At 46.7% G+C, this 24,754-nt stretch overlaps 2 protein-coding genes across 2 annotated transcripts; both read left to right on the forward strand.

Moving 5' to 3' along the window:
* Positions 1–1,609: 1,609 nt before the first annotated feature.
* Positions 1,610–4,716, forward strand: LOC307237357 (uncharacterized protein; the record flags this gene model as incomplete). The annotated part of the gene is made up of 3 exons (XM_080010070.1): positions 1,610–1,844; positions 2,414–2,571; positions 4,324–4,716. The coding sequence occupies 3 exons, from the start codon at positions 1,610–1,612 to the stop codon at positions 4,714–4,716; spliced, it is 786 nt and encodes a 261-aa protein (XP_079866196.1).
* Positions 4,717–10,597: 5,881 nt separating this feature from the next.
* Positions 10,598–23,092, forward strand: micall2a (mical-like 2a; the record flags this gene model as incomplete). Its single annotated transcript, XM_080010071.1, has 15 exons — positions 10,598–10,740; positions 11,567–11,615; positions 12,688–12,829; positions 12,944–13,110; positions 13,217–13,347; positions 13,451–13,963; positions 14,052–14,236; positions 14,766–14,826; positions 14,921–14,972; positions 17,769–17,895; positions 21,688–21,790; positions 22,117–22,190; positions 22,273–22,387; positions 22,563–22,609; positions 22,687–23,092. 15 exons carry the CDS (start codon positions 10,598–10,600, stop codon positions 22,755–22,757), a joined length of 1,980 nt encoding a protein of 659 aa, XP_079866197.1. The 3' UTR covers positions 22,758–23,092.
* Between the last annotated feature and the right edge of the window lie 1,662 nt (positions 23,093–24,754).

The following is a 24,754-nucleotide window of genomic DNA, read 5'->3' on the forward strand; positions in this document are numbered from 1 at the left end:
GTGCGTGGTGGAGGGATGAGCAGTTCCTGGATCATGGTGGTCGGAGGTGAAGCTCCAGCTGCTGCTTCCAGACGGTTCCCGCAGGATCAAAGCTCCCAAACCACCACCTGTTGGCTTTTGCAGGCCTGTTTGTTTTTTTATATATATATATATATTTTTTTTTTTTCGTGGGGTGTGGTTTTGGAGCTGATTGGCAGCGATCTGGACGTGCGCTGAGGTGATGCGGAGCTGCTGCGGATTAATCGACACACCTGCGTTTCCTTCTCACCGCGGTCCTGTCACGCGTCCCTCAACACCGCGATGCAGCTGCATGCCGCCGAAAATATGCAAACGTGAATAATCTTCCTGTGTGCGTGATGTGAATGTGCCAGGGTGTGAAGGCGTGTCATCTTGGGATCTGATCTTTGGGAAAGACAAAGCAGTCATTTTCAAAGAATTTATTAAAAAGAAAAAAACTGGATATAGGATTCTGTTTGCTAGTCTACAGACTGGTATGGTCTTAAAATAATCACATCTAGAATCATCTTAAAACGTCATCATCTTGGATTATTATTTCTTTAAGGTAGTGTTGATATAAGATAAGATTTATTTAATAATAAGCCTGTTAATTAGAACTTAAGGATTTTAAAATATAAAAAAATAAATATAAAAAAAAATAAAAAATCCTAATCCCTAAAATGAATAGGTCTTCACCAAAAGTCAGAAAACTTCATTTAGTGTCATGATAATCACAATGTCTAAGTTGATAGAGATTTTGCGTTCATGGTGTAAAACTCCATCTGAACCCTTATATTTGATCAGATTAATATTGTATTATACTCTTGGGCTGGACTAGATTAAAAGACAAAAAACAAAAAAGAAAAGGTTTCAAGTTTGCCCCTTTTATCTCAGGAAATCGTGCGTGTTTTGCCTTCCTCCCGACTGGCGTTCTATCATTTCTTCGGTGAGGTCATTTGTTATTGACGTGGCAAACGCCCACGCTCGTGAAGCAGTACGTGTCTGACCCGACATTCACACGCTGAAATCCCAGAAGTCAAAGGCGTCCCAACTTGTCGGCGGGCGGTCGGCTCGACCGGGCTGTGGTTCGGTTCGCCGGCGTCGGGAAAAGGTAATAAGACGCTGGAGGACAAGTTTAGCTACAAGTAGTTGGGGAAAGAAACGCACGTCTGAATGACAATGACAGGAATGTACACCTTGTCCAACGAGGAAGGAAAGTTATTCACCCATCAGTCCTCTAAGCCCACCCCTGCAATGTGACCTGGGAGGGAGGATGGGTGTGGGAGGGAGGGAGGTGTGGGTGGGGGTGGGAGGGGATCTATACAAGGCTTAGGTGAGGCCCCGTCTCCGCCACTTACCTGAGACTTGACTTACCGGAAAACCAGCGCCTTGGAGAGTCCACACAGGGCGGCTCAGAGCTTCCAGAGCTTCCGACCCCCGCGGACCGATCGGCGTCCCGCGACGACCGCACCCGGATGGAGGCGCGGCTCACCCTCGCCCTCCGCTTTTATTGACGATCCGTTCATTCGTTCGACCGTTCTCCGTCTCCGCGGGCTTCCCCTGGGACTCGGGGATTTAGATGAACGCGTCGTCCTCGTCGAAGATCCTGGAGATGTTTGGCCCCGGGCAGCTGGTCTCCACGCTGTTGCCGGCGGTTTTCCACTCGCCCGGGGCTCACTTTTTCCCGGCGTTCCCCGCCAGGCTGGGCTCCCCGGCTCAGATCCTGCTGCCGGGGCCCTTCATCAGCTACGAGTCCCTGAGGAGTTACTTCCAGCCGGAGCCGTGCAAGGAGGCCCTGCTGCTGGCCGCGCAGGCCGCCGCCATCGGGCCGCTCTCCGAGGTGATAGGTGAGCTTGGTTGCCGGCGACGCGCCGTCCCTCCCAAACCTCTCAGAGAGACTGTCCGCTTAACAAGGGCCATTTCTTTCACGGCCCCCGTTCACATAGAACCATTATATCTGTGGTCAAATCAGCGCCGCTGACCGGCACAAGGACAGCAACGACATGTTTTGCAAAGTAGGAACAGACCTGTAACTCCGTCACACTTCAGACTTTGGGCTTATATTATGGGGGACCACTAACATTTTAAAACCCTACAATTCAAGAACCTCTTTGCTGACCCCTTTATGTTTATGAAGGACCCCGATTTAATGAACCAACGCAGAAGAAAAGTTGCTTTTTCTCCAAATCCGCCGCCGCCGGCACGGCTCCTCTCAGACAGCCAGCGAGCGGCGTCTGATCGCAGAGCAAATGTTTACAAAAGATTGGCTAACAGCTCGTAACTAACAATCAATTATCAGGCAAATGTTAAAGTGGGCCTAATGAACGCTGTGCTAATTACCCAATCTGGAGCATTAGTTCCCTGTCACCCTGTTGGCGCTTGTGTAATTGCCACTCGTGCCTCCGTGCTTTTCCAGATGAACAGAGGCCAGCGAAGCAGCGGCGAGCGCGGGCCAACTACAGCAGCTGGCAGCTGGAGGAGCTGGAGAAGGCCTTCCACAGCACGCACTACCCCGACGTCTTCATGAGGGAGGCCCTGGCCCTGCGGCTGGACCTCATAGAGGCGCGCGTGCAGGTGGGTCGCTCGATTCAGCCCTGTGTGTGGAAGGCAAAACCTGCCGTTGTCAAAGCTCAAATTGAAACAGCGCAATTCGAAAGTGTGCAAAGTGTGGCAAATTATTATTATTTTTTTAATATATATATTTTTGTTTCCGATCCTTCTTGCGTCTTTTCTGACATATATAGAAATACAATTAAAACATCTTTTGTCATTTGATTTTCGTCATTGTCTCGGTATTTCACGGTTATCATAAATACAGGTAGTGAAAATGTAAGCAACTGAATGAATGAAACAGAAGTAAATATGGAGTGGTTGCTGAATGTTCGCCCATGCATGGCAAAACGGAAATGAAATCAATTTGGAGATGTGAGAGTTGAAGTTCATGGTCATAGACATAGTCGGACATTGTTTTTGTGTTTTACCGAAACAAAGCAATGCTCTGTGTAACTGTGCATTTTATCAGGTTTTCCCGGGGTTTTTATTCAGTCTCTTGCACTTCCGCAAATCAGCTATTTTGGCTACACCTTTGTCCCTCGGGTCCTGTCCACCATAGGCCCTGCCCTGGCCCTCTCTCTACCTAGGGCCCTGTAGGTCTGCCAATCTATGTTCATGCTTCTCCAGTTCCCTGTTCGGTGTCCACCATCGGCCCTGTCCTGGCCCCCTGTCCTGGCCCTCTGTCTGTCCCCCGTCTCTACCTAGGGCCCGGTCGGCTGTAGGCCTGGTAGTCTCTGCCCTATGTTCTCCAGATGCCTGTCCGGGGTCCAACAGAGACCCTGTCCTGGTCCCCATGACTTTGTGACCAGGTGCATCTATGAACCAGACCGCGTCGCTCACCGATTCAGACGCAGTGAAAAACACCAAAAGCAGCAGGATAACACAGCGGAATGTCTGGCGACGCAACAGTGCGACAAACGAGCAAAGCAGACAGAGCAGTGGAGTGTGACGGCTGATATGCTGTATATGCTGATGTGTGTACACTGCCTAGTATACACTAAAGGACTTAAGCCAAGATTCAAGAATCCCAAATACATTTTCAGGGCAACTAAGCTTGTGTTGTTCTTTACTTTTGCTCTCCATCCAGATGCAAGATATGTCGCTTCAATAAATCAGCCCTTGATATTCTGGAAGGGGGTACTTCCTTTATTTCCCAGGAGCTAGGCTAGTTGATCCCCCCCGCAGCCATGCATTGAGCTAACACAGTTAGCATGCAGCACTGACACCGGATGGGCAGGGGTGAAATTGGAATCGACCTGCTTGTCTGAATCTTAAGATGGACGAGAAAAACGGCACGTTTGATTTGAGAGACGGAGTCGGAATCTCTCGCACTCTAGTCTCTAGTCGCTAGTCTGAGACTCTTGCGACAACATCAGGTCGGTTCGATATCATCTCAACTCTTGGCTCCTGAGGTGCTTCCCAGCATCCCAAAATGTGTGATGCCCTTTGATCACCCACCCTGGGTAAATCCTACTATGTTTGCATTACTGGGATGGACAAAATCCTTAAATGTGGAGTGCTGTCTCTTGAAAGTCTTGTGGTGTAATCCTGCCATTTAGTCCACCAGACAATGAGGACGTGGAAGTCTACGGTACCACCCGAACTGGCTGCCAGAGCTAACTCCTCAGGCTACACTTCATCTATTTAACTTCATTTTTTTTTTTTTTTCTTTTTGGCCGGATCTTAGCGCACAGCTTTCGAAAAAAAACAAACAAAAAGAAAAACCTTCATTTGATTTCACTGTTTCGATTTGAAGGTTTTGGGTGTGTTCAGGTGTGGTTTCAGAACCGACGGGCGAAGATGCGCCGCCAGCTGAAGCTGCAGAGCCAGCTGGAGCTCAACCCGCGCGGCAGAAAGGACGGCGCCGAGGCGGAGGGCAAGCCGGGCGAGGGGTCGCCGCGGACGGAGGGCTCCGACGGGGAGCTCTGGGCGGGGCGGCGGCGGCGGCGGCAGGGGACGGAACTCTACCCGTGGGCGCCCGGGGGCGCGGGGAAGTGGGAGGCGGCGGAGGAACAGGAAGCGGAGCAGGGGCCCACCTCGGAGGAGCTGCGGTGCTGCAGCATCGCCAAGCTGAGGGCCAAGGCCAGGGAGCACGAGGCCGAGATCCACGGCACCGCGGCCCCCCAGACACAAACACAGGAAGGGGACGGCGTGCACATAGACTGACGGCTTCCCCCTCTTCCTGAGTGTACCCAAAATAATAACTTGAACATATATGTATATACAGTAAATACTTATATATACTGTATATCTACTCTTCATTATGGGTCAAAGGTCATTGTGAACGCTTCTTTTGTGGGTGGTGGATTCTACTGGGAGCTCCATGGTTGTTTTGATCAATATATTTTGTAAAGATATTTGTTTTTTTTGTTTTTTTTATATTTTCTGTTGAAAAGCGATAATGGACCGATCCAGAATTCCATATTAATTGGTTTGTAGCAAATTCCGGCGGGGACATTGCTCACATTAAGTGGATCGCATGTGGTCGAAATGTAAATCACTGTTCATCGGTTTCTCTTTCACGTCTGACATCGCACATTAAAGTTCTCACGTTAAATCATCTCTGTGGCTTATTTCCTCTCATTTGAAATCCGTCGTCGCCGCTCGTTTGCATTGAAGGGTGAAGCACTCGGCTTAAAAACATCGGTGTTTGCATGTTTTTGTTTTTTTTACTCACGCTATTCCGTCTAAAAAATTGGCAATAATCTGCGGCGTCCGAGTGATGTGACGAAGCCGCCGCTGACCTCTGCTCGCTCTCCAGACGGAGGCAGGAAGTCTGCACGCTGACACGGGTCTGACGGGAAACGGCGGAAATAGCAAAAATAAAGTGTCTCTTTTAAAGTGGGGTTTTTTTTATTATTATTATTTGATATTGGAAAACTTAATACAGCTGTGTTATCGTCATCCGAAAAGTAATATGTCGAAGGAACAATTTCATACTGAACTTAATAATTGTGTACCACGATACCCTAACACATTGAGAGAAAGTGAATATGTTTTAATATGAAGTGCTAAAAACATCACATCTCATTAAAATTATTATTATTATTTGTATAATTTTATAATTTGTAATATTATTTGTATTAATATTTGTTTTGGGAGTTTGTTTAAATGCTGAACAGAAAATGTGTTGAAAGCTTGCTTTCATATGACATCATAGAGACCCTTACACGACCTACGTTCAGCATACAACTGACGTTCAGCGCGTGTGTGAAAGCAGGAAAGCCAGGTCCGCTCGAGTGCAACATGTTCCAGGGCTCTGCTGGCTCTGCTTCCTCTGCGCTGTGCCTTGGAACTTCAATGATCATTTCATCATGATGAGCTCTTTCAGCAACGTATCCTGGCGCCCTCTTCTGGACACTTTTGGATAAAAACAAGGCCTTCAAGGCAGCGTAGACGGCGTTCACTGTTTGTCACAAATGCACACTTTTGGATATCATCTGTATTCGTGCGTCCGTCCAATTGATGATGCACAGTGTTGTAAACGTTTAAAAAGATTACACACGTCACTTCCCTCAAACCTACCTGCTGTGAGATGTAAACATTTCTGTTTGTGGCACATATAAATTTCAGAGATTTCATCTCAGCTCGGGGTTAATGGACCCGCAGCGTCGTTTTGGTTCGCGACCCACCGGTTGAGCAACACCGCTCTGGCATCCGTGGCATGTTAACACACCACGTCAACGGATATCTGGGGAGGAGACTGGAATCCAGGTCTCTGGACCCGTAAGGCAAAAGTGCCACTCATTGTGCCACCATGCTTCCCTAATTGGGACTAATTAAAGCAAAATGTTTGTTTGAGCATAGTCGGCCTCAATTAGAACTTGCAACATAAGATAAGCGAGGTGGAACGCACGTTCCAACTTCCCCCAGCACGCTGACATGCCCGCTGGAGGATTAAACAACAACCGGTGGTGTTTAATTGGTTCAAAAACCTTCCTAAAAAAGGTGGAAATCCGTGAGATCATCCGCGCTGAGTGGATTTCACGACGCATTCCAGGATTCCATTCGAAGCTGCAACATCCGAGTTTACCCTGAAGACGATCGCTTTCTTTTCACCAATGTTTGCCTTCTTCTGATCCATTGATTTTGTTTTAATTTGTTCTTGTTCACTTGCGGTGGTGGGGATATTTCCTTCTCCCAGGGCGCTGTTCTCGATTACAAAAGGCGTCTTAACGACTGAGGGGAACTGGGAAAAGCGGCGAAGCGTCTAGTAGAGCCTCAGTTCCAGCTGTCTGACACCAGAGGCGTGGCAAGGATTACGGGCTATTCACCATCATGTTCAACATCTCCGTGGCCCAGGCCGTAGTGCCCACCTGCTTCAAGGGGTCCGCTATTGTTCCGGTGGCAAGACAGCCAGGACAGCCGACATGAACGACTGCCGTCCTGTCGCTCTCACCTTGGTGCTCGTGAGATGTTTTGAGAGATTAAATAAGTGTCACATCCGCTCCTTTCTCCAAAGCACCCTGGACCCATTACAGTCTGCCTACCGCTCCAACCGATCGACGGGTGACGCGATCTCCCGTGTGCCGCCCACCACCCTATCCCACCTTGACAAGAATAGACAAGAAGGCTGTTCATTGACCAGAGTTTAGCTTTCAATACCATAGTGCCCCCCAGATTGGTCATCAAACTCTGGGAACGTGGGCTGCCCACCTCCCTGTGGAACTGGGTCCTTGACTTGCCGACCGGCAGACCCCAGGTGGTGAGGGTGGGCTGCCACACCTCAAACCCCCTGCATCCTCAACACAGGAGTCCCCCAAGGCTGCGTCATAAGTCCTCTGCTGTACTCTCTGTAGACAGATGAGATGTGGCCAAGAGTAGCTCCAACACCATCGTAAAGTTGGCCGACAACACAGTTGTGGTGGGCCTGATCTCCACCAATGACGAGAAGGCGTACGGTAATCCCGGGATAGATGGAGGACCTGACACGGTGGTGCCGGGCCAGCAGCCTCTACCTGAACGTCAGCAAAACCAAAGAGCTGGTCGTGGACTTCAGGAGGACGCAGCAGAGGATCTACGCCCCCGCCTCACCATCGGTTGAGAGGGTGAGCAGCTTCAGGTACCTCGGTGTACACGTCACCGAGGACCTGACGTGGGCATTACAAACAGACGCTCTGGTGAAAGAGGCGAGGCGGCACCTTTATCACCTCAGACAACTGAGGAAGTTCAGAGTCTCTCCACAGATCCAGAAAACCTTCAACTCTGGTGGCATCGAGAGCATCCTGCCAGGGTGCATCATCGCCGGGTGTGGGAACCGTTGCTCTCAGGACCCCAAAGCCCTGCAGAGAGCGGAACGGTCGGCTGAGCGTACCACCGGGACGACGCTCACCCCCCCTCCAGGTTTTGTACGCCACACGGTGCAGGACCAGGGCGAAGAGGATTATTGAGAATCCCCACCATGGACTGTTCCAGTGGCACGGGTCAGGCGGACGCCTCCACGGCCACAAGACCAGAAGAGAGAGACTGAGAAAGAGCTTCTTCCCCAAAGCCGTAAAGACACTGAGCTCTGTCGCAAACTAGGACTCACCTCATAAATACTGTGTCCCTCTCAATGCTGTAATAGTTGCACACATTTTATATTCCTCAATATTCATTATATTATTCTCAGTTTGCAAACATTGCACAGGAAGCATTACACAATGTACATAATGTGGCAGTTCCTCCTACCACACGCGTGTTCAGGGACCTCCGCCGCCGAGACACAGAAGACAGGGGGGTGGTAAACACCAGTTTGTTGCAGAGAGTTGGCCAGTTGGAATTGGCCCAGGGGCAGACAGACATGTTTAATGACACTGGCTCCTATCCTGAACGTGTGTGGGGATGGGGGTTTTACATGCTGCTCGTTAGACCAACCAATGAGCAACAGGTATGCAGCCACTCTGATCCTAGATCCAGGTCAGGTGCAACTGCTCAAACCGCACCGTCCCCACACCACACATCGTTTCTGTGGTTGATTGTTGGTATGTCTTCAATGCTGTATATAGATTTTTTATTTGATCTTTTTCAAGTTTTTTTTTTTCTTCCTATAACACTCTGCCCGACACAGTCTCTGGCGTTTGCCTGAAGAACATTTCACTACATGCTGTGCGCCGCGCAATATGTATGAGACATATCAATCTTTGGAACCTTTTTGAATGGTTTCAGTGAAAGTTCACCCGTATCCACGGTTCACGGAGCAACGAGGCACCGCGCCCGCCTTTCACCTCACTTCTCCAATCTTTGCATTCTTGGCGGGGAAGACGGACCCCGCCACCAACAATGGAAAAAGCATCTCGAGGAGCACGTGCATAACACAAAAACACAGAATGGCTGTTTCTTATGAGGTGCCGACTCAAGAAATGTATCAAATATGGGATTTGTTAACAAAATAATGGTATGGATTACCACTTTAAAATCATGAAAGACTTTGCATAGTTAAAATAAAAAAGAAGCACCACAAGCAGATATGCAGTTTTCTAAGTATAGTCAATTCCCAGGCGTTATTGAATAGATGTTTTGTGCTTTTGTCCCGAGTTTAAATTCCAACTACACACACAAAGGGCGGGGTGAGGCGGTGGGTGGCGCAGCGTCATTGTTAGACGACAATGAAGTCAGCTCATTAGGGGCCCAGACAATCTAGGTGGCCCCTAATGTGTGCAAAATGAGGACACCAAATTACAATGATAACATGAAATTGCCACACTGTGAAATTGATTGACTGCAACAATAAACACTGTCAACTCACTTCCACTCAGGTAATCAAAGTGGAGGTGTATTGGCTGGTGGTGGTGGAGCAGAAGAGGTAGAGTTGTATTTAAGCTGCGCGGTGCAGAGCTTCACTGGATACATCTGCTTTGACATTCTGCATCAATATTATTCACCCAAAACACCATACATCATTAACCCACGTGATGTCATACGCCGAGGCCATCCCAGTCATTTCAATCAATTTTGACTGCAGTTGGGGTGAAAACTTAAGACAAGTGACCTTGTAGCGCCAATGACGTGAAATCCCCAGTTCCTTACTGTTCTCATGACAATGGAAGGTGACATTTTCGCTGTTATTTTTAATTTTTATTTTATTTCTTGTTATTAGAAGCAGAACACATAACACACAAACAGAAAAGCTAGGCTTAGTAGAGGCGGTGTGTGTGTGTGTGTGTGTGTGTGTGTGTGTGTGTGTGTGTATATATATATACTTTTATTTTTTTAACACATGCAGTAAATGAAGGTTAATTAGTTTATGTATTTATATTTGTGCAACAATCTTTTTCTCATGATCAATTTAAAATGAATTGAACACATTCAGTCCGCTTGGAATACGTTACAATAAAACCATTGTTTTTGGGGCAATACTGGAATAAATGTAACGCCTTTTCTGATTGGTTGATATGATGCGAACGTCAATATGATTTTGATGTTTTGATCTTGTTTTATTTTCTAACTGGCGATTGGCTTGAGAGCACTGGAAGTTTTTTATACGTGATCCGCGACTTTGTTGGTAATTGGGGAACAGCCAGTTGCCTTTATTATTATTAGGGTTTTTTTTTTGTATTTCATCTCTATTTTTAAAGTTGAATTGTACTTATTATTATTATTATTATTATTATTTATGTTTATTTATGTAAATTCTTAAATTGTATTACATTTTATATTATTATTATTATTATTATTATTATTATTATTTATGTTTATTTATTTAAATTCTTAAATTGTATTACATTTTATATTATTATTATTATTATTATTATTATTATTATTATTATTATTTATGTTTATTTATTTAAATTCTTAAATTGTATTACATTTTATATCATTATTATTATTTATGTTTATTTATGTAAATTCTTAAATGTACTCAAATGAATTTGTTTTTATTTTATTTTATCTTTTGCCAACAAGCACCGGCTCCTCCCGGGGCAGCCAATGGCCTCGCCCCCTGGGGGTGAAGCAGGAAACAGAACGCAGCGGCGGCGCCTATTTAAACCCGGAGCGCTCCGGGGAAGCTTTTCTTTTTCGCCTCCTGGGTCCGATCTCCACCACCACCACCACCACCTCAGATGGGATGGCGGCCATCAAGGCTCTGGAGCGGTGGTGCCGGCTGCGGTGCGACGGCTACCGCGGCGTGTCCATCAGCAACATGAGCGGCTCGTTCAGGGACGGACTCGCCTTCTGCGCGCTCATCCACAGCCACAGACCCGAGCTCATGTAAGAGACGCGCTCCCCGCAGCCACGGAGCGGCCTGCGGGGTGTGTCTGGAGGCTGGCCGCTCCCAGTTCCCCTCATGGAGCAAACACTCACATGTATTGGGGGGGGAAAAGTATCCTGTTTAATGCGATGAATATACTCAAGGACGCACACACACACACACACACACACACACACACACACACACACACACACACACACACACACACACACACACACACACGATATTGTAAAAAAAAAAAAAATTGCTTCAAGAATTTGAAATATAAATATTAAGAAATATAATGATCGCTCTTCATATTTTCTATGATTCGATTTTAAGTATATTACGCGGGGATGTATTTGCCAAATTATATGATTATGGGCTTTACAATATACAAAATAACTGGTATATTCGGAAATATGTATATTGCAAATATATAATTGGCTCTCTTTTGAGTTGATGTTTTTTTTTTGAAAGTATTGGCTCACCCCTGACATTAAGTTTTAAGTTGACATTAATGTTATTTTCGGCTGATAATATATTGGGAAAGCAAATTCTTTCTATTTGCCTGATAATGAAAATAGATATGAGCTCCATACTATATATGTTATTGTCTCGTAAGGGTTGTTAAACAGTTTGAAGCTGCCAATATCAACCTCATGCCATTTGGATCAGTTTAGTTAATTCAATATAAAGTACTTAAAAAAAAAAATAAAAAAAAATAGTTCTCACTCCAACTGGTAATGATAGAACAGCTCTGAAGTTTGGTACCCTTGCTATGGAAATACGCTTGAAAAATAAGTATCTATTTGAATGTAATCTGTATTTGTTTCCCCCACGCAGAGACTATGACTCACTCGACAAAGATGACGTGTTTGGGAACAACAATTTGGTAGGATGTTGACTGGACTGTATTGTATTGCTCATTTTAGCCACTGTGAACCGTTTAACTGGAGAATCACCGTGAAACGCTGACATTTTGAAAGCGTCACAACCTGCGACAGAAATGCGGGTAAATCCGCAGCCTGACCTCCCTGAGCGTCGACGTTTCATTCCCGTCTTGAACTGGGAGAAACTCTTGTCTTTGAGCGGCCCTCGTCTATTTGACCCAGTTTTATTAAGACTAACCCTTCACCCCAACGTGCATTATTTAGTTTCCTCCCGGAGCCCCGCGGCCTCCGTCCCCCGCCGCGTCCCCGCTTCCTGGACCGCTGTGAACCCGATCTGAGGAGGATCCCTCCGGGGTTTATTTATTTTGGATGAGGCGTCGTGTCACCGGCCGCTCCACCTGGTGTTGGCACGTCACTGTAGGCCGGCGTCCGGGACACATTATTACTTTTCATCTGTTTTTAAAACCGAACGCGGCGTTGTGCGCTCGTTTGGCGTCCGCGAGGGTGTTGCTTAAACGTGGATGCCGTTGTGATGAATTGTAAGTAATATTGTAGGCTACAGGAATCCTTCTATATTTTATGAACGGCTGCTGCTTGTGTCATGTTTCACACGGGTGTCTTTTTGGGTTTTTTTTCTTTTGTTTGTTTTTTTTTTCCCCCCCTCGAGGCAAGACAAGCAAAATTTTGTGGCATTTTAGAGATGGAGCCGGCTCACAAATTCACAAAAAAAACTTTTTTTTTTTTGACTTGATGGTCCCATTCGGCCAGATCTTAAACAATGCTTGATATCCTGTCCTTTCTTATTCCTGCAAGTGCACCGGAAATGTGCTATTCATCAAACCAACCCTCCCCATCTCCTCGAGGGGATGGGGAGGGTTGGGGTTTTTTTTTTTTTTCTTTTGGTTGTTTTTTTTTAGGAATGTTTGCCTGACATTTCAACGCACAGTTGCATTTACAATAGTTTCTATTTTTACATACAAAGGGGGAGAAAAACGTTGACTTCTTTAAAGTCGTTTATGAAGAACCGTTGCTTGTTCCGCTCAATGAAACGGTCCCTTTTTCACTTTTCTCCAGGCGTTCCGCGTGGCGGAGGAAAAGCTTGGCATTCCCGCTCTGTTGGATGCGGAGGACATGGTGGCTCTGAGGATCCCGGACAGGCTGAGCGTCCTCACCTACGTCTCCCAGTACTACAACTACTTCAACGGACGCCCCGCCGGTGAGAATAAGAAGGCGATCGCTGTTGCGTCGGTCATGGTTCCACCGACCGTAATGTTCTTGGTTTGACTTTGTGCCGCTTTGTAATGGAAGCCACCGCCCCTCCCTCTCTCAGTCGGAGGTGTGAAGAGGCCGGCAGAGGGCTCCAAGGAGGAGCTGTCGCAGAGGAGGAACCCTCCGGCGGTGGCCAAAACCTTCGTGTCCAAGACGGCCGCCGAGAACCGTGCGCCGCCCGCCCGCGTCGCCGAGACGTCGCCCAAATTGGCCCGAGTTGCCCTTCAGGTGGGTTCCGTCTCCCGGGCCCTCGCGTCGGGGCCGGATTCTGCGCGCTGCGGCGGTTCGATGAGGCGGCCGTGATTTGGTTTATTTATTTATTTATTTTTTGCAGGCGGCGGTTGTGCCCGAGAACGCCGGTAAAACGGGCACGCTGAACAGCAAATGCGTGGCGTGCCAGGAGCACGTTCACCTGGTGCAGCGGCATTTCGTGGAAGGGAAGCTCTACCACAGGAGCTGCTTCAAGTAAGACTCTGCTTTGAGCGCTGAACTCAGGTTTTACGCTCTGTAAAATAGTGTATATTTACTTCCCGTTGATGTCGTGCCCCCCCCCCCCCCCCCCCCCCAGATGCAGCGAGTGCTCCGCCCTCCTCCATTCCGCCGCCTTTACGGTGGGGAAGGAGCCGGGCACCTTCGTCTGCAGGGCCCGCCACCAGAACAAGCAGAGCGGCTCCGAGCCCTTCTCCTCTGGCGCCGCGTCCAACAGCGGCGTCGCCCTCCAGCCCGTCCGGGGATCGAACCTCGACGGCCCCGCCCGGCGCGGCGTCTCCGTCCTGGAAGCCCCTTCCGATCCCGTCCTGAAGCGAGACGAGCCGCCCCACGTCTCGCGGTCCTGGACCGTCTCCGCCCAGAAGACCCAGGAGGCCCGGCGGAGGTTCTTCCAAGCGGCGGCTCCCGGCGACGACGGCAAGAAGACTCCCGCCCCCTCAAACGTAAACGTCCCCGGAAAGCAGAGTGAGCGCCCGGCGAGTTTTGGCGATGGGGCCGGGACGGCGACGACCGGCAAACTAGCTGAGAAAAACTGCAATAACAACAACACGGCCAAGTTTACCATACGATCAGCAAAGCGGAGGTCAGCCCTGTATGTTCCCCCCTCTCCCCCCCGTTTTTTTTTTGTTTTTTTTAATCCTGGTTCTGCCGCGTGAAGCTTTTCTCTGCTCTCACCGCAGGTTTGGAGACGAGCCAAACGCCTCGGACGTTCCTGGTTTCAGGCAAGACAAAACCGCCCAGGGCCCGGCGGCAGGAAGCCGGACAGGACATCCTTCCACCCAAACAAACAACACGGAATCATCCCGTCGCCTCAAGGCCGTCCACGGCGCGGCGAGGCCCGCCAGCCCGCGCCCCGCCGCCCAAGGCAAGGCTCGCTTTACTTTTATTCATTGTCTTCCAGCAGGGGAGCGCCAGAGGCCTTTGGTGACCCTGGCTTCGATGCGACGACCCTGGTCCTCTCCGCGGTCCAAAGCCGCCCACCCATCATTCCATTTCCTCGGTGCTCTGCCGCTCCTGTGTATAACAACTTGTCGGCTACGGTTGACTGCAACTCCTACAAGTTGCTCCTTGCCGGTTTATCCGCTGTTGATCTCCACTAAGAGTCCCGATTTTAAAAAGATCCGGGGATCCGTCGGCCTTTTGAGTTTGTAAAACAAACGAGCCGCTGCAACGAAACGTTGGCCGACGCGGCCATCCGCCGACACGGCCATGGACGGCATGGTGGCATGGACGAGGCTGGTTTTCATGTAGCGCACGGGCCACTGTACGGATCCGTTGGAAGCGCAAAGCTTCCTTCTGTGGCTTTAAGGAAGGCGTTTCATTTCATCTCCCAGTGCTATGAGGTTTTTTTTTTTTTTTTAATCTCCCTGAATCTGTTTGTGTGTCGGCTGCAGACCCCATGTGTCAGGACTGGCGATCCAGGCTCAAGCCCGTTAAAACTGGACCGGGACTGAGGTGAGTGGCGCCGGCGTCAAACCTTTTTTTTTTTTTTTCCACCCCCCCAACCTGTGACCTTGACCCCTGACCGTGCGGCCTCTTCGTCCTTCAGACTGCAGATTCCTCCCCCTTCGCCCGTCTCTGTTCTTGCCGACTGGCTCAGGGTGCGGCCGCTCCTTCTGTCCCCCGTCTTACTGAGCCCCAACGAGTGCCTGGCCTAGACCCTTTCCTACCGCCTAACCTCCTAGCCTCTGTGTTTCCTACTCCCTAACCACCGCCCTCTCCTTCTCACCCGCCTTTGCCGTTGCGAAACCCAAGGTGAGCCTTCAGTAAATGCCGATTCTGATCCGTCTCTCTCCAAAAATATCATTTAATACACCGAATACATGGAAGGATCCACCTACGCTGTGCATTATAAAGCGCTGAGTAAGGCGTGTGGTCCTTGTAGTAGCCCGGAAGCTGACACCCAGCAGCGTGGACCCCAGCCCCCCTCAGAGAATCCCCCGATAAGCTCCTTCAGCGCGTCCAGGTGTCCCGCCGTGCCCACATCCGCGGCGTTTACGGCTCCGTCTCCGCCCCAGCCGACACGCAGGGACCCCCAGACTGCGCCGAAACATCAGCCTAGCGCGGGAAATAAAGGTGACTTTCCTTTTAATTTTAATTTTAATTTTTTTTTTATGGTCATTCAGCAATCTACACTGAAGTTGTGTGATGTTCAATGTGTGCCATGCATTTATTCTCACTTTTCTATTGGTCGATTTGTTTTTATTTTTTATTTGTTCTGATACTTATCCGGCGACGTAAACAAGTTAAGTATCTTGAGACTCTCCCACTCTTCTCTCCTTCAACTCCCACCCACGGTGCCTCGTTCCCTTAAAGTTTGATTCGTGGAACTGAGGGACGAAACCAATGTCGGGCGCGGACGTGGGGACGTTTCACTGCTCGGTCAGAAAAGGCAAAATTGATATTACTTTGTCAGTTGGGGGAAACGCTTTATTTCACTTTAATTCAAATTGAACTGAAGTACGTCTGTTAGTCCCTAAAGCTATCTGTGCATCAGTCTTTCCCACCAAAGCGGTTTAAAATAACCGGTATTATCCCCAGTTAAATAATGATGCATATTATTACTTTTCGGGGTACTCAAAGACACTTTACATCACGTAAAATGAGATAAATCACAAATGGAATGAGGCATAAAATAGAAGAATGGAAGAACAAGTATTTGTTTTTTTTGGTTTGTTTTTTTTAATGTGAGGCAGCGGTGGTGTCAGAGGAAGCACCTTTAGAAGAAGGCGCGCGTAGAAAGTGTTACATCTGCACAGGTGCTGGAGGAGGAGTCCAGGTGCATCCTAAACAGAGCAGGGACCCCCCCCCCCTCCCCCTCGCCTGGGGTCTCCAGGGGCGGTCATGGGCCACGATTTGAGGCGTGTCGTTCCCAACCGTCCAATATGAGTTTGAAAATCCACAAACGTTTGCGTTCACATATAAAGCGTAAGAAACGCTGTGGCTGTATGTTGTGCTGTATTTTTATGCCCCGGAAATGTTGCTCTCTCTAGAACGCGACTCAGTGATTCAGTATTTATTTATTTTCTCAAGTTTTGCGTCTTTTCAACCGGAGCTCTCAGATCTAATGAGATTTGATTTTAGGACAGAAGGGGTGAGGGGGGGGGGGACAAAACATTGAAATATAAAAACCCATCACTGATGTGAAGAAATATATATTTAAACAACAATTAAAATTTGGGGAATGTATAAACTTTTTTTTTTCTCTCACGTTGACATGGTACCAGAGGTAAAAATGTCTTTCTTAGTGGCAACTCGATAAAGAGGAAGTATGAAATGAAGCGTGACGCCCAAAACATGACTAATTCTGCCTAATGACTTAAAATTAATTACTAATTACACAGCATTAGTCATGTTTTGGGCTTCATCGTAATTGGATATAGATTTGGTATATATCCAATCGCTATGTTTTCTGTGCCGAGCTATAAACACAGGGTCTGTGTCGCCGACTCCCAAATTAAATTCTGTCCTAAAAAGGGAAATGTTTACATAAACGCTGTAGAATTCCCAATTTAGGGAACGGTGGATAATCTAAAAGGTAATTACGATTTTAACGAGATTAGACCGCCCACTCGTTTTCCTTGATCCGCGCGAGATAATGCTCTTTATTGTTTGATGGACAACTGTGTGGTGTTTTTTTTTTTTTTCTGGGGGGGTTGGTAGTCAATCGGCGTCAGAATCTTTTAAATTGATCCGGTATTGAGAGAACAGTTTCAGCCGACTGCCGAAAACTGGATCAATTGAAAAGATTCTGACGCCAATCACTCAGGTTGACTCCCAATAATTGGAGGGGGGGTGGGGGGGATACCTGGCTTTTCCCTTTTAGAAAAGCAATTTAAACATTTTAATACCAGGCCCGAGAGTATCCAAAATACTAAAGTAATTCAAATACGCATTTCAATCTTGACGATCTGTTGGTTCCCCAGGTCATGGTTTGTGGGCTTCTCTGTCTTCTTTCCTTTCTCTCCTCTTATCAGCGGTGCCAGACACTTGGCCTCACCCGTCCTGTTGATATTTTAAGTTTCTTTGTGCGGGCGAGACCTCCGTCAGAACATAAAGGATCGGGTTAAGTCACGTGCGACAATGCTTTGCTGACGAGCCGCCGCTGAAAGCTCCATCTAATCCCATTTCATCTACCTCCTAGGCGCTAAAAAGGGAAAGTATTTGTCATCCGACGCCTCCAGGTCTGAAACGAGGTCAGCCGCCGTAAGTTCTGCACATTAAGTCTCTTAAGAGATTAATTAGCAGCCATCCAAACATGCTTCTTTTTCTTGTGACTGTCTCGGCAAAAGGAGACGGCGACAGGCTAAAAAGAATGTAAAGACGGGGTTGGGGTGTGTTTTTTTTTTTCCTTCCTCATCATCTGCTGTGACGCTTGGTTCCCTTTGTCCCGTCAGATCCAGTGTCCCCAGGTTCCCGCGGATCAGATCGTCAAGGAGCTCAACGGCATCGAGGCAGAGCTGGGAGTCTTGGAGCGGGAGGGAGTGGAGCTGGAGAAAAGGCTTCGGAGCTTCGAGGAGGAAGGTACTTTACCCTCCATGGAGAGAGAGAGAGAGAGACACGCGCACACACACACTTCTCATGTTCCAAATTGAAATTGTTAATGAAATATAGCTTTGCTTTAGGAAAAATCCATCCAAACATAGATGGATGGTTAGATACCTCTATTGATCCCCTAAGGGGGGGAAACTCATTTGCCGCCACATGCGAACATTCAGTACACAGACGGGTATCGATGATTTGTCTCACGCACGCACGCACACACACACACACACGCACTCAACCACAGCAAGGTACACACAGTCTCCCCCCAACATGGTTATCAGGATACAGACACCAGCTGGTGCATAACATGGACTTCATCAAGTGCAAATACACTATACAAACTCTATTAAGTTAGTAAATACATAGACATTTATAATTATCATTTATACTCTATATTGGCTGCATTTGTTTGTGCTGTGGATTTTGGTATGTCCGATTATTTCTGTTTCGTATTTTTCGGCAATTTTTGTGAATTTTTCAATTTGTGTTTTTACTTTCCATAACTTGTTTTCATTTTTTTTTTTTTTTTACTCCAATCATCTGTCAGAAATGCACCAATCCTCACCATGACACACTGAAACACAAGCTGCTTAAAATGCACAAGGTCCCAGATACCAAATCATCATATACATGGCACCATAAAATACATAAGCACATGGACGAACATACATTTTAATTCATCTGTGGTGGACAACAGTGACTAACTTTCACACAATTGGTTTTCTTTTTTTTTTTTTTTACTTTTTGTAAATGGCTGTGGCTATGTTGCCCCCAGCAGGGAGTGTTATCTGCGGGGTGCAGGGTCCCCGTTCTCATGTTTTAAAATACGGCTCCTTGCGGGACCCGCGTCGACGCACCGGAGGGGTAATGTGCTGACCACCGTTCCCCTCGCCCCAGCCAAATGAGGTGAGCGGCGTAGACGGGGCCGCTGGGACGCCTCCTCCTCCTCCGAGGCCGCGGTCGCAGGGCTGGGTTTTCCTCGCTGAAGGTCAACGCGGCTTGGACACGATGTGTTCCTTCCGCTTCTGTCTTTTTTTTTTTTTTTTTTTTCCATGCACCTGTCCTAGAAGTGCAAGAGGCCCCCTTTCTTGTTTTTTTTTTGTTTTTTTACTTAAATGTGCGAGCTGGAAGCCAAACCTCAGTCTCCGATTCCATTGTAGAGTCTCCCCCCCCCCCATGACGAGCTTTGGGAACAACGGAACAATTTCCTCCTTTGTCCCCAGACGTCGCGGCGTCTACAGACACAAATCATTGAGCAAAATGTTTATATTTGCATATGCTCAGACGGTCTGGTCTTGTATATTTTCTTCCTGGGCTCGTTTCCGACAAAGAAACGGGGGCATATCATTGAGTGTGTCATTTGTTTTGCTTTACCCAGTTCACAGGGTTTGTAACCGTTTATCGAATGGTTTTATGTCGAGGCGCTTTACCACGGGTGACCTGAAAATGCACTCATTGGACATTGATCTGAGATCTGCTCTTGAGGGGGAAACTCCATTGAAACCTGAATTTGTGTTACTCCACCGCGACTGGGCACACAGAGCAATGGATGATTTTGCTCTTTTCAAATCTGACTTTTTTGTTTTTGTCACCCCGGGTTTGGGGTTTCCAGCTTGCTTCCCTGGGTTTCATTTATTATTTTTTTTTTTGGCTTTTTTATTGATGGCTGTAGGTGGAAACCGTCTGCTTGCTGCCTCACAGCGCAGGAAGGAAATGGGTCATCTGGAGGTTGAACTCAGGAAAAGGGAAGAGCACTTTTTTTTTTTTTTTTCTTCAGTCGCTGATGCTGAGCGTGGCCCAGCCTGGGGATTCCCTGGTCGTGGTGATCGAGGTCTGTTCGCCTTGGTCCCGGACGACGATGCCGCTCTTCCGAGGTCTGGCTCCACCCATGCCTTCGGTCTGTCTCCTCACCCTAAAGGCTCACACCTGCCCTCGCCTCGGAGCTTTAAGTGAAAGGCCTGAGATCGTTCTGCACCTTGCATCCAAGGGCCTTGGGTCTTTGTCAAGAACGGGAAGCTGAGGCAAATGTCTCCTTTGGGGCCCCCCCCCCCCCCCCCCCCGAAGAGCTTCAGCTGACTGACTAGTAACGCTGTGGTGTTAGAGGATGGTTGGGGATGGATGTTGGCCACCAAGGAAACTGGTAATGAACCAGTGGCAGTGAGAAGTGCATTTACTATGTCAATGGAATCAGCCACTGGGAAGGCCCGTACGATACTGGCGTTGGTAATTGTGGATGGAGGGGAGGCACTAGACATGTCTGGTGCACTACCTGTGATGTTGGGAAGATTATCACTGCATACTGTGCATATACCGATCAGCCACAAGATTAAAACCACCACTAATAACCACTAATGTTGTGGAGCTCCCCCTCGTGTCACCAAAACAGCGCTGACCCGTGGAGGCATGGACTCCACCAGACTCTGAAGGTGTCCTGTGGTATCGGACAGCAAGACGTTAGCAGCAGATCCTTGTTGGAAGTTGTGAGGTGGGGCCCCCATGGATCAGGCTTGTTCTTCCAGGACATCCCACAGATGCTCCATCGGCTCCCACCGTAACCCCACCCCTCTACATGATGTAGAAGAAAACGTGATTCATCAGACCAGGCCTCCTTCTTCCATTGCTCCATGGTCCAGTTCTGATGCTCACGGGCCCATTGTAGGTGCTTTCAGCGGTGGACAGGGGTCAACATGGACACTCTGACCGATCTGTGGCTACGCAGCTCCATACACAGCAAGCTGTGATGCACCGTGTGTTCTGACACCTTTCTATCATAACAGCATCAACTTTTTTCGTCAATTTGTGCTACAGTAGCTCTTCTGTGCCATCAGACCAGATGGGCTAGACTTCACTGCCCATGCGCATCAACGTGCCGGTTCACCGGTTGTCCTTTCTTTGAGCACTTTTGGTAGGTATTAACCACTGCATACCAGGAACACCCAACAAGACCTGCCGTTTTGGAGATGCTCTGACCCAGTCTTCTAGCCGTCACAACTTGGTCCTTGTCAAGGTCACTCAGATCCTTACGCATAACCTTCCAACACATCAACATCAACAACTGACTTGATGTTCTACTTCACTTGCCGCGTAATACATCCCACCCCTTGACAGGTGCCATTGGAACGAGATGAGCAATGTTATTCACTTCTGTATTGGGAACATTTAACCTTACTACAGGAACAAAATCCAAAGAAACTAGAATTTAGTCCCTCATTCCTATTTAATTTTTTGATTGCTTGCTAGTATTTTTAACATCACTTGTGTTAAATGTGATTTTACATCTATTCTGTAACATGATTGAATTCATAGATATTGATTTTCCATGAACCTACCCTTAATTTATCGCTTCAGTTTCAACTCGTGAATATGTGACACGATCTAAAAGGGGGAAAAACTACATTTTCAAGGAATTCAACTCCAGCGTTTTTAATATCCAAATATTTCGGAGTCGTGGATGTGAATTCTCTTTCTCTCAATGTTATTCTTAATGCCAACTCTATTACAAAAGTACATTTTGTGCATTTTAAAGTACTTTTCACGTGCACTACACTGAACAATTGTGCCAGAGAATAAATCAAGTGCTTCTTAAATTCCAAGTCCATATTTATTAGTTTTTTTTCTTATTGTTTTCTTCTCAGTTATTGAAATCACCTCCGTTATTAGAGAATATTTTTTCCTATTATTTTTAAGTACAATCAGGCTGTAAGTGGCCGTCTAAGTTATGATCATCCTATTAATGTATAAATAACTAATTTTTTTAATTGTTGTTTTCAGGTGGCGGGGGAGACATTTTGATGGACCCTTTAATGGTGGACTGGTTTAACCTCATCAGGAAGAAGCAGATGTACATCAGGAAGGAGTCTGAACTCGTATACATGTGAGTCCGAATCCCAGACGTTTTAAATGTTTCCAGAGTTTTCCATTATAATTTACATTTATGTCCGAGATGTCTCTATTGCCTTTTTTTTTTTTTTTTTTTTAATGAGATTTCTGAGCCGTGTATTATTTTTCTAACCTCGTCACTTTGAGTGTAGAAACTTCCGATTTCCACCACTATATCAGTTATTTTTCAAAGGCTGCGTTGAACAGTGTTTTATAAGGATTCTCTGCAGGATTTGCATAAAGGGAAAAAAAAAAATCAGCATCTTAAGTGTTATGGTTTTTTTTTAAGCGCACGTGGCAACTTGTCATTACCGCACGCAGAGCCCGAACCCAGGACCTGGAGCGGCAGCAGCCGGGAGTGGAGGGGGAACTTCGCAGGCTGTTGGAGAAGCCAGGTAGAGCAATGAATCACAGCGGGCTTTGTTACCCTCCTTGTCGCTCATTCCGGGGTTCTGAACCGTCCCTTTGCCGTGACAGATAATTTGAAGACGGCGGCGGAGCGGCAGCGGCAGCAAATGCTGATGGAGAGGCTGGTGGAGATAGTGAACGGCAGGAACGCCATCGTGGAGGGCTTGGATGAAGACCGGCTCAGGTAACGCGGTCATTTCAACCCCATTTTATTTTTAATGAGCTTGAGTTATGTTGAAAAATAATGTTGAAATGATTTGTGAACCGCACATTTTGGTTTGATATTTTTAGATGTTCTTGGACGTATTCCTTTGAACAGTGAGACAACATTGGCTTACAGAATTTATTATTTTTTCCAGGGAGGTGGAAGAGGATCAGCAGTTAAACAAAATGATGCAGAATCTTGGTATGTATTCCCTTTAAAAAAAAAAAAGTGTGTGTGTGTGTGTGTCCTGCTCCAAACTCTCTCAATTTGCTTAACAGCAGTAAAGAAGAAAAGGAAGTCATCCATCTCCAAACTGTTCAGGCGGAGAAGTAGAAGAGCGGTGGAATGATCCGAAAAGTATGTTGTCATTTTTACCTGCTTTAAATCCAAGTGCAGCAGCTCAGAAGGGTCTGGGCTGTTAACGCCGTCTTTAACTGAAATGTGTTATCGTGTTGAAGAATTAAGCAAGTATTGTGTATCAAATGTTTTTTTTACACTGTATTTTTTTATTATTTTCTCAATTTCACTCTATTTTGTTATTTTCATTGGTTTCGAGTTCTCTAGAGTTTTGATTTAAATGGGAATTATCTGGGCAGATTTGTCAATGTGTTACACAGGTGCGTTCAGGGTTAAATTCACATGTTTTCACTGTTTTGAAAGAAAGTTAAAATAAAAAAAAAAAAAGTTGCACTACTTGATTTAATACATGCTATACATATACTGTATATGATTCATCACAAGAAATACATTTCCTAGTGTGTAATTTCCATGAAAATCTGAATTTAGAGCGGATATTAATTAGAAATGTAATAAGTGTGTAATACAAGGACGTCCCCGTTCTCCCACCGGACGGAAAATCTAAAATATGTCCTGCATAAAATGTACTTCACAATGTAGATTGATTTAATTTCAATATTTATTTTTTAATTTTTTTTTACCCCCGCGGGGAGGAGCTGTTTGTAATCTACGTAATCGAAGATCAAACAGATTTTTGTTTTTAATATTTAAAAAATGCAATTTCCCTTGAAGGCCTTGCATGGACAAGTTTAACCCCCCTCTCCCAAAAAGGTTGTTTTTAACGTTCTCAAATGGACCTGGAGCCAAACGTGTTGAGTTGCGTTTCCCCACCGTGCTGTAGGTGGCAGCCTGGGTATGCAGTATGGCCACGGCAGGAACTTTTTAAAATCCAATTTGCCACAGCACAGACAGTTAATTTCTTTGCTAATTTTATAAATGCTGAAAAATGTCGGGCTGCGCCGAGGCAATAATGTTATGTGAAAAGAGGATTAGCCCGAGCTGTAGCTTATGGCCAGGGAAGGCTTATAAACTATAGGGTTGTATTGAGCTCCTTATCTCCCAACCTGCTTTAATTAAACATTACTCTTTTTACTAATATCTGTTAAAGGACCGCTCCTCACCTCGCCCGTTGGACCGCTCCGATTTTGGGAACCTTATTGATTTGCTTAGTCACTCATCTGTGAAAACGCTTATGCAGTTGGCGAAGGGGACGGGGGGGGGGACGGGGGGTGCTGTGATGTTTCTTTTATTTACTATTTTTTAAATCCGAATGGACTGTTCTTATATCTAATATATAAAGTGTTTTTAAACTAAACTTGTTGTCCAATAAATCCATTTTTGAAAGATTCTCAGATGTGCGTATTTTAATTTTTTATTTTTTCCTGTTGTGGACTGCAAAGTGCAATACGGTCTCCACTTTGAATATTTGAATATTATATCTTTGTGCGCTGGTAATTTCTGCAAAGGAAGCACCATCAAGGGTGGTTTTTTTTTTTTTTTTTTTTTTTTTTTTTTTAAAGGAAGGCATCAAGATAATTTGCTCACGTCAATATAATTCGGCGACTTGGCGGCAGGCGGGCGGTAAATGCATATCCCCGTTTTGAAATGCATGAAATTATGATCGTGAACTTGGGCGGAAAACGATCTTTCGGCGCTGAGCGGAGATGGTATTGGTAGAGAAAGTGACGCGTGATGCCTGTGACAGTGGAGACTGAATATGTGTGATATTAGAGTTAATTAAAGCTTTGCGCCCCATCTACTGCAAACACTTGCACTTCTGCAATTAAGAATCAAAGGCGAGGGCTTAGTGTCGTGAGGGGGGGGGGGTAGGGTGGTGGTGGTGGGTGGGGGGTGGGGGTGTCGGGGTGTCGTCTAATACATGGTTTTAACAGGAACGGGACCTGATTTGCCGAGCTCCTAGCGACAAGCATTAACAACAGCCCCAAATTAGAGGGATATTAATATTCATAAGTAAGACAATTCATCCTGTGAATGTGTGATGAAACGCAATCCTCCGAGGTGAGCCGGGCTGTCCAGGCTGCCATCGCT

This window comes from Zeus faber (assembly GCF_960531495.2).
Source record: "Zeus faber genome assembly, chromosome: 11".
In the NCBI taxonomy this organism is placed as follows: Eukaryota; Metazoa; Chordata; class Actinopteri; order Zeiformes; family Zeidae; genus Zeus; species Zeus faber.